General features: G+C 38.9%; 1 protein-coding gene across 1 annotated transcript; it reads right to left on the bottom strand.

Annotated features, from left to right (window-relative positions):
- Positions 1-10,018, bottom strand: LOC113026438 (catalase-like). Its single transcript, XM_026175243.1, has 13 exons — positions 9,843-10,018; positions 8,774-8,945; positions 7,341-7,451; positions 5,214-5,344; positions 4,794-4,898; positions 4,453-4,578; positions 4,178-4,369; positions 3,839-3,991; positions 3,613-3,751; positions 3,003-3,133; positions 2,490-2,597; positions 2,181-2,264; positions 1-303 (listed from the first exon to the last, which is right to left on the bottom strand). The coding sequence occupies exons 1-13, from the start codon at positions 9,906-9,908 to the stop codon at positions 238-240; spliced, it is 1,584 nt and encodes a 527-aa protein (XP_026031028.1). The 5' UTR covers positions 9,909-10,018; the 3' UTR covers positions 1-237.
- Between the last annotated feature and the right edge of the window lie 594 nt (positions 10,019-10,612).

The raw sequence follows: 10,612 nt of genomic DNA, 5'->3' as shown, positions 1-10,612 counted from the left end.
TGCGGTATTATCATGGTGACTTTATTGCAACCTGGTTGTGGTGCAGCTCACAATGCACAGTGCTGACAATTTAGAGAAATAAATTGCTTGGAAAAACTGAATCAAAAACCAATTAGCCACAACAGTAAAAGCCAGATTACTTGTATTTTGAGCCTTTCCTGATGGATCTAATATTGTTCCATTTCAGTAGTGGTCAGTTATGACGCAAGTGCATTTGCTCGCTTGAAATTTAAGGCATCACATCTTAGAGGACGTGGCGATGGCAGCGGCTCCTGGACGGCTGTAAACATGCAAGGCAGCGTCCTGTAAAACACAAATTGAAGAAGAGAAACTCAAAAATGAGGTCAGACACTTTAATGGGCAGAATATTACTGTAATTACAATGTACTACTATAAGTACTTTGACACCAGATAAAAATCCATCCACACGTTTCTTCTTATTTAACACCTCAGTTTCATACCATGTCCTCTTACTTTAAGGTCAGACATCCTTTGATTATCTGTATCATCTAATGAAAGTCTTATCGATTGTTAAATGCTCCTTTCTAAAGAAAAAAAGAAAAGAAAGACTTTTGGGAAAGTCTCTAAAGATATTTAACTGTGAACCAGTGTGGCTAATGAATGAATGAAATTACAACTTGCACTGGATGTATGCTGTATATAAACACACAACTAGGGCTGAACGATTATGGAAAATAATCTAATTGCGATTTTTTGCCCCAATATTGCGATTGCGATGCGATTATTTTTTAAGGTATTTGTCTTCTGTATTATTAAACAAAGACAAGCAATACATCATATAGTATGGCCAATACTATATTACATTAATTTTAAACTGTTCTTTCCTGGAAGACAGACCTCTGTTATGATGACATGAGGTGATGCATGAATTGATGACTGACATTTTTATTTAACTTCTTCAATCACAACAGTATATTTGAACATACACAATAGTTTATTTTTAGCTTACAAACATCTGAGCATAAAGTGCTGACAAGGAACCCTGGTGTAAACATTAAAATGAAAGTCAGTACAATGTGCAGATTGCAGAAATATACATAAAAAAAATCAGTGGCTTTACCACACTCAGTTTTTCGACATCTGTGAACTACTAGACAGTCATTCAATTAAAAAATAATATTAAATAAATAAAACTAATAAATAAAAAATACACACATCTTACTGATCTCTGCAGTCAGTAACATTACACATAAAGTGCAAACATAATAGCAATTGTATAAACACACACAAACACGCCTTTAAAATTTAAAGGCGTGAAATTGGACGGTCTAGTTCTGATTAGCTAATCAGAAGGCTAGTTCTGATTAGCGTCACCGCTGTCTCGGTGGAGTTTAATAAACTCGGCCGTCTGCTTCATGCTATCTAAAATATAACCAGACACTGGTGTAAATTCTCGACTGTCTCATACTTCTGTTTAATAAGTTTTCTGTTTGACGTTTAGTCAGCTGTGTGAAAACCAAGGAGGAACCCACCCGGGGGATTAATAAAGTTTTATTTTATCTAATCTAATAACTTTAATCTCAGCCAAACCGATTTACTCACGAACAAACAAAACACTGAAAAAAGCCCAACAATAACATTTTTAGGTTGTCTAAGTGACTTATATATTACGTTTAACCCGAGCAGCGAAACTCCGCGGTGATCTGAAAATGATGTGCCGGGAGTTGTGCCGTTCTCGGCCGCATCAGTAACCCTCGAGCTCCCGGCTAGCTGTCGAGCTGGTGGGTAGCAGACGCCTCTGAAAACGTCGAAGCACTTTTGCAAATATGGGATATCTTGATAAACAGAGCAGATATTTGATGTTTACACAACTACTTTCTCGCCTGAAAATATTTTAAAAGTTTATTTTGTGACCCAGAAAGATTAGTATGAGTAATTTTAAAACTTAGTAGCGGCCGCCATTGTTGGAAACTGGAGTTTGGCTGGGCCGCGCTATGAATTCTGGGATATGGTAGTAATTTGGACAGCCTTCGGCGCGTCGCTGTGACGTAATCGGTCTACAAATGCGGCCTCAGGAGGATGCAGCCCATGAATTTGGACATGTCCAGAGTATAATCGCAGCCTTTGCGGTTAGAAAATTGCACTTGATCATGTCGCGATATTATCGCAAATGCGATATATCGTTCAGCCCTACACACAACTAGACAAGGCCCGTTTACCTTCTTGGCCTCCGCATTGTACTTCTTGAGAAGAGTCTCAACTCTGTTTCCATAGTCTGGATGGGCAGCCTTCAAATTCTCGACCTGCAAGATACCCAAGAAAAACATTACAGTCCTGGAGGACAGCAGGTTCTTCAACAAACAAAACACACATCTTCTTCGTCTCCCCATGAAAAAAAATAAACAGATTACATACTGTAAATAGATTACATTTACCAATAAGCACAACATCTTTCCTGAAACCTCACATTCCAAAAAGCACAAACTATGAGCGACAGCAAAGTGAGAGACTGTAGTGCTTGGACTCACCATGCGTTTCTGGATGAAGAGCTGGGCTCCTTTCAGGGACCCTGCCAAGTTCTGGCAAAGTCTCTGTCGCTCCTCCTCATTCAGGACCTGAGTGTAGAAGGTGCGAACCTGCAAAAAACACACAGGTTTATTCTCCAGAGGAAAAAGGAACTAATCAGAAACAGATTTTGACTCAGTCCTTAACTGGATTTCCAAGTTCTTAAACAACATCTTATAACATACAGCTACCGTTTGTTACTAATAAGAAGTGGCCTTAGCTACAGTTGTGTTCCTTCCAAGATGAGGCCGAAGAAACCAAACGAGTGCAGTAACAGGAAGAAAAAGCCACTAAAACTAAATCTACATATTTCCATTACCCTTTAAAAAATGAGCAACAATTTCATCTTATCATTCGATCCACTGTTCATATTAAATACAGATTTATGCAGCTTTTTAATATTATCAAATCTGAAATTGCCTGGGCCTCAGACACTCTGTGTCACACGCCTACAGATCCTGTTAAATCATCATTACCTGTGTGACATTGTCTTCATCTGAGCTGTTGTAACGAGCAACATCTGCAGACACTTGGAACTTGGACTCCATAAACTGAGGCTGAGTCTCTGGGGCACTGAAGCTGTTAGGGTAGTAGTTTGGAGCGCCACCTGGTGGTCAAACAAAAACACTGGTGAGGCAGTGAAGGAAAGAAAGAAAAAATGAACAAAGACGAGATGTTTGTGGAAAACCATAATCAGTGACTATAGTGATGACATACATTATTCACACATCTACCACTGTACAATGCATGAAATGTAGCGATAAAATGTTTTATCGCTAGTTTTTACATTTTGTGCACAATGTAGATGACTGTGGTTATGCATGTAATGCCCATGTTATAAAATTATTTCTAATTATTTTATATAATAAGGGTGTTTTTGGATCACTAAGATTTTTTAAAACACCATCACTGATCGTCTACTTCAAAGGTGATGTGCACTTGTGTATATGTCACGTGTATAATAACAGTTAAAAATAACAGTTAAGAACTCAGTATAAATAAACTGTAACACTACCTGGATTAAAATTCCAGGATTACTCAAGATTCATTTCTGAGCCACAGGTACCAGACCTGATCACGTCTCACCTTGGTTGTCATGCATGCACATCGGACCATCACGCTGGTAGTTGGCCACACGAGCCCTGAAGGGGCAGTTGACAGGGATCTGCAGGTAGTTTGCTCCCAGCCGGTGACGATGCGTGTCTGGGTAGGAGAAGAGGCGACCCTAGACAAAGAACATGGAGGACAGAGCTCAATACCAACCTAGCTTTTCTTCATTCCCCCCAGCTTGTCAAATCCGCCATAATGTCACCTGCAGCATCTTGTCAGGGCTGGGCTCGATGCCTGGTGGCATGTTGCTTGGGTCAAAGGCCGCCTGCTCCACCTCTGCAAAGTAGTTGACTGGGTTCCTGTTCAGAACCAGTTTGCCCACAGGGATCAGTGGGTATTCTTTATGTGACCAAACCTGCACCGCGAATAAAATTTACAAATCACAAAAGTCATCTGTGATTTTCAAATGAGCACGTCATTATTTAGAGACAACCTGTGATAATATGGACGTTTTTGGAAAACAAGTTACCGAGTCACTGCACATTTATGTCACGTATTACTTTATAACTCAGATGTTGTCTGTTGTGCAGAACTGCGGTACCTTTGTAAGATCAAACGGGTTGAACCGGAACTTCTCAGCCTGCTCAAAGGTCATGACCTGGATGTAAAAGGTCCAGGATGGGTAGTTTCCATTAGCAATAGCATTGAACAGGTCTGCAATTCCATAATCTGGGTTGGTGGCTGCCAGGCGGTCTGCCTCTTCCACCGTCAAATTCTTTATTCCTTGATCCGTCTAAAAAATTTATTTTAAAAAAATGAAGTCAGAGATGGCAGAACACACAACATAACAGCTAATAAAGCTGACCTCAGGCAGACCTTATAGTGGAATTTGCAGTAGACACGTTCACCATCGGCATTGACCAGTTTGAAGGTGTGAGAGCCGTAGCCATTCATGTGACGGTGGCCATCAGGCAAACCTCGATCGCTGAACAAGAAAGACACCTGCACAGGAGACAAGACAAGACCATGAAAACAACTGGAAGAGTTTCTGTGCCAATCACTGTCAATGATGACTACAAGTATAAAGACAGCGAGCAACAGTGCACAGAAAGACTTACTTGAAAATATTCTTTATCCTAAATGTGTATTTTAGAAACACCTCAGCTGACATGACATAATATACTAGACTTTTCAGTATCAGGCTCAGCAGCATCTACCTGATGCAGACTCTCGGGCCTCAAACTCCAGAAGTCCCACACCATGTCAGGGTCTTTCATGTGGGTTTGGGGATTGCGCTTCTGGGAATGGATGAAGGATGGGAACTGCACGAGATTAAAGATGGGACATTAATATAAGACAATGTACACTTGACTGATATTAGCACAAGTGTTGTGAGGAATGTGTCTCTGGTCTTAAATATCTTACATTAGGAATAACAAGCTTGGTTTATTTCATACGCCCTCGGGTTAGATATTTAATGTTAAAAAATAAAAAAAAGACACAAAACTGAAAAAGCAGCCACACTTAACTATTTCCATGTTAGAAAAAAAAAATGTACTGCAACTCTCTGACACAAAATTATAAAAACCTGTAACATTACGGTCTGCCCAGACACATGCGTCCCTACACCCACTCACCAGCATGGCATCCCTGATGAAGAAAATTGGGGTATTGTTGCCCGTCAGGTCCCAGTTGCCATCTTCAGTGTAAAACTTGACTGCAAAACCTCGAGGGTCACGCACAGTGTCTGCAGACCCAGACTCTCCAGCTGGGAAAATAAAAAAAGTTCAATTGATATTTTACAGACAAATCATGAATTTGTATCATTATCCACTAACTTAGTCTAAAAGACAATGTCCAGCATACAAATCGACTGAAAGTTCACTGTTAATGTCCTTTCTAATGTCACCCAAGTTGAGATGTTAAGAGCACCACTTGCCAACACAGGGCCAGCCTGCTTATAGGTATCAATCCTTTACCAAATACTCACTTTTACTCACATTTCCATTTTCAAGGGATGGTTTATGACTCATACAAGCACCAGAATGTCTAATACAGTCACACTTTCATGAAACACTCAATGTTTTAATTGTCCATATTCTCCTATGACAGCATTTCAAAACTGTTTAGCACGCATGCATTTTCTCCCCATATTTTCACGAGCTTGTTATCTGTCTTCAGCAGACATGAACATGCTGTGAGAAGATTAAGGCTTCATATAATTGAGGGGGTAATTTTCTTATATATATTCCTGTCAGTTGAAATATAAAAAATAAACAGGATGTTTTTAAGTCAAGTCCAAGTTCTGAGGCAAATTCCATCCTATGCAAAATTCAAAATAATAAATGCAAATTATTATTATTATTTAAAAAAAAAAAAAAAAAAAAATGAAATATGCTAAAGGAAGATGGGAAGAGGCTGAATGGGTTTGTGACGTAGCAGCTGCTCAGTGCAGTCCAGAGGTGCCACTACAGATGTTAAAAGCAATAGACTATGTGCATGTTAGCATATGCTACTTCCGGTGCAGAAACTCCTGTGGGGAGCTTTGTTTCCAGTGTCCTAGTCGCACCTTGTTTACGGTCCAAAACAAGTTAAGCAAATGAATGAATCAAGCGGCGATTTACATTTCTATAGATGTCTTGGGCATTTAGCCAATATATCGGTAATGGATGTTCATCGACTTGTTGATATTTTTTCCCCCGCGCCTCAGAGCAAAAGAGAAAAGGGATTCAAATTTTATATTTCTCAGTATCTGTAAACAGCGGTCCTTCGTTTATCGCGGTGTTATATTCTAAAAATAACCAGCGACAGGTGAAATCAAGTAGCCAATTTTATTTTTTGACGGTGCAAAACGTTTCGTGGACATACAGTACTGCATTTCAGAGTCACACTGCTAGCAATCGATGCAGCGATTCTGTACTGTACAGGAGAGACGTCACGGAGGAGATCGTCTGCAGCGATCAGGACGCAGGACACAATGTGATGTTTAAAAAAAAAAAAAAAAAAAAAAAAAAGCATGCAAACTTGCACTAAAAAAATCTGCGAAACAGCGAGGTGAAAGGTGAACCGCGTTATAGTGAGGGACCGCTGTAATTTTGAAGGTAAGTCACAACATACCCTTCGTAAATACTAATGTATAGAAACCCTTACCAGCAATCATTCATTTTTTGTGTGGCTTTTTTCACGGTTTGTTAACATGCTGTGTAGGTGTGTACTTGACTAGCTGATATCAACATAACGGGGAAACATCTGGTTTGACTATTCTTCACCTGTAGTTTGAATGCTGAACATTTGCCTGTTTAAATCATAAGACCAGTCACTATACAGAGATGTGCTTCTGAATGTGGACGATGTGTCTTCTGCAGTAATGCAGTTCTGCTTGTGTTGAGTGATGTAAACAACTGATCATCTAAACGCTTTAAACGTCAAAATTGATCATTAGATTTTTTATGACACAACAGCGGTGAGTGTTCCCACCTTCTGCTCTTTGTAACTTAACGCGATCTTTCCGTTTTCGAGTTTTGGACATGATTGTGGAGTATATCTTCGCAGTAGCGATTGACCGCAAAGTAAAGCTACCGGAAATGTACAACCCCACATCCGGTCTCAAACCAGGAAGTTAGCATTTTCTCGTGCACAGGGTCTATAGTCCAAACAATCACACCAAAACTGTGTCGTCATCAACAACAACAACCACCCCCCAATAAGCAAATCTGTAACCATTAACAAGGCGAACCCATGAAATCCTTTATGGTCGTTCTTACCCACAGTGGAGAAGCGGACAGCAATTGGTGTAGTCTTGCCGACATGCTCAAACACTTTGGCTTTGCAGTAGCGAGTGATGTCATGAGTGACCTCAAAGTAGCCAAACGCCCCTGAATAATGGAGAAAAAATGAAAATAAATACAAATTTTAAAAGACATGTATGCTAATATAAGCTTCACAAATTTTGAGTTCTAGTTTTTACTGTATTTATCATGGGAACAAATCTAAGACTCTTGAAAGTAGGCCAACAAATAACTTGTTCAATGTCTGTCCAAAGTCTGAAGCCCTGATCTGTAAAGCCTGTAAAGATTAACAATTGTTTGGAGTTAATCCACAAATAAGCAGGATCCACATTTCCTTTTATACTTATTTTTTTGGTTGTCTTGTTTTAACTTTGTAATTTAATGCAGTCATTTGTAGCCATCTGCCTGCACCAGAATACAATTCTTGACTAAATTTGCACATAAATTTGAACACTTTCCAATGTTAAGGATCAGACCAATGCTTGATCTCAGACATAAGTGCACCACATGCCTGCTGTTAAGACCTTTTAAACACTGGGAGTCTTTGGTGCCAGGTGCTGAATATGTACCTTAGTAACTCTGCATCTGTGGCATTCTAGTGCATATTAAATGGCCAGTGTTGAGAATACACTGCATAGTGTACAAAGTGTTGTCACCAACAAATTGAAAAGTTGTCCTAGCCATTAAACTTTATCATTTTGAATAATGCATTGTCGATGTCTAGATCTCAAGCTATGATTTACCTACTACTTCAGGCATTAGAACTAAGAAATGATTCATGTCTGAAGACTTTATAAATATAGAGCTAATCCCACGGTGAGTCATTTTAGCATTGTATTTGTGGATGTAGGTGGAAACAACCAAAAGGCACAAGACTAATAATATTGTGTAACAAAAAGCATGGCAGCAGTCATAACTGCTACAAAAACAATGATGTCAGAAATTACACAAACATTTTTGAATGATGTTGACCATAGATAATGAATAAATTAATTGAAGCCTTTAATTTTTTTACTGCCAGCAGGAAGACTTAAAAGAGTGTTACTTACCAAAACTGTGTGCGAGAACCATTGAGGGGCTCGAAATGAAATAAATATAGTGGGACACTATTTCTGGCCATACTGCTTAGCCCTAAGTGTTGGCATAAAATGTCTAGCCATCCTATTGACCTGAATGGCAACAATTTTTACGCTTGGCTTTCTTTACTTAATTACAAATATTCCTTTAAGAACGCAAAGCGTTTTTGTTAGCCTGTTAGTCAGCGAATATAAATAACAATTTTTTTAACCTTTTCTTACACACGATCAGCAGTAGTTTGTGTGCACTTTTGCACTGCTATAACAAAGGGACAGCAAATCGGATAAAAAAATAAAAAAAAAGAGCATCATGACTACAGCACAATGCCTTACCTGCCCCTTTGGCATGGACCACTCTCTCTGGGATTCGCTCACGGTCAAAGTGGGCCATCTCATCTGTGAAGACAACATCTTGAACCAGCAGCGGCCCTCTTGGTCCTGCAGTCTGCAAGTTCAATTTGTCTCCCACTGGATGGCCACCGCCTGTGGTCAGCACATCTGGTTTCTGATAACAGATGGATAATAATAAAAAAAAAACAAAAAACAACGACAACAAAAAAAAAAAAAAAAAACCCACAAAAACAGAAAGCATTAAATATATCTTGATGTAAGACTATAACAAAGACTAATGCAATACAGCTGGTCTTTCTTTAATGCAATTTTAACCTTATGGTTATAATGAAGAAACAAAATCAGTGCAAAATACTAAGTGGCTTAACATATTAATCAATGAAATCATCTTCAGTGTTTGACATTACTCCTGCATGAGCCTTAAACTGTTATAATAACTCATTGTCTAAATGAACGCCCTTAAAACTGGCACTTTTGAAAGAAAGTATCTATGAAACTAACAAAGATATTGACAAAGTTGCAAAAGCAGTTAAAAAAGGCAGACTGCGTTAAGCATAAAAAAGTGACACGTGTATACAATGGTGCAGTTTCGCAGGTGTACTATCATAACAATAACGCTGAAACTTGAAGCTGCTATGACGGCATGCTTTTTGTCTTTACGTGACTCTCAAACATGCTCAAAACAGCACGAATAAAAACCATTCTGCGACATGAACTTGGTTACTTTACAACGGCAATTTACTCTAATATGCCCTAGTTATATATAGATAGGAGGGTTGAAGTTCAAACAAATAACCCTGGACCCACTTCTTATCTTCATGGTTAAAGTCTCTTTCACGGCTGTGAAAAAGTATAAAGGACTAAATACGACTGTATGAGAAATACTTAAGACTAAAACTACACTAAAAACATTAATGTAGAGACTACAGGACATGAGCTACAAGCTAGCTCTTAGTTAGCCTGTTACCCCTGGACGACCTTTCACCCATTTCCAACTGTGGTAGCCACCGCGGAGTAAAATCACTTGATATAACCCAATGCATATACAGACCTGAGAACCTCGATTCGCCTTCCATGTCTTCATTTGGTCAGTAGCTTTATCTCTGTCGTCAGCCATCTTCACAATTCGGTGCTTAGACCACACACTGTGCAGAATATGTTGCGCACAAAACACTGCTATCGTTTTATACCTACGCCAGAATTTCTTCCTGGACAGTGCCCGACGTTGCTCCGCCCCCCTGCGCCTGCTCCTGACCCACTTACGAGACTGAAGAGAGAGCACCAAACCAAAAACAGGCTGCTGATCGTACATAAATCTTTATGCAATGTTTAAGTGTGAAAAACCTTTATCTTTCTAACCTACTCACTAAATATTCACTTTTAAACTGAAAATGCCGTCCTTTATTTGTAAGACAAAAACAAAATAGCATGCATAAAATAGATACCTTATCTGAGGACACGCCTTAATGTTTACCGTTAACGCAAGCAAATCACCGAACAGCATATTTCCTTATTATTATTATTATTATTATTATTATTATTATTATATTGCAGCATAACTAAATTGTAAAAGAGTAGAAGAAAAAGGTGGAAAATGGCAAAAAAAAAGAAAAAAAAGAAAACCCAATTTCTGATCTTTGAATTAATGTCAAAATTATTGAAATGTTCACTTGCACTGTACTGTTTATTGTACTTTCTGTTAAGATATTCATTGTGTGTACTCATGTTGTACAGTGTTTAACTGCATTATGGTTACTGTGGTTTAACAGAGACAGTATTTTAGTTGCCACCACAAGGAGGCACTGTTTCATTGTAAGAGCA

The sequence above is a fragment of the Astatotilapia calliptera genome, chromosome 7 (genome assembly GCF_900246225.1).
Source record: "Astatotilapia calliptera chromosome 7, fAstCal1.2, whole genome shotgun sequence".
Taxonomy (NCBI): Eukaryota; Metazoa; Chordata; class Actinopteri; order Cichliformes; family Cichlidae; genus Astatotilapia; species Astatotilapia calliptera.
The sequence above is the reverse complement of the archived record's forward strand: the minus strand, read 5'-3'. Positions and strand labels throughout refer to the sequence as shown.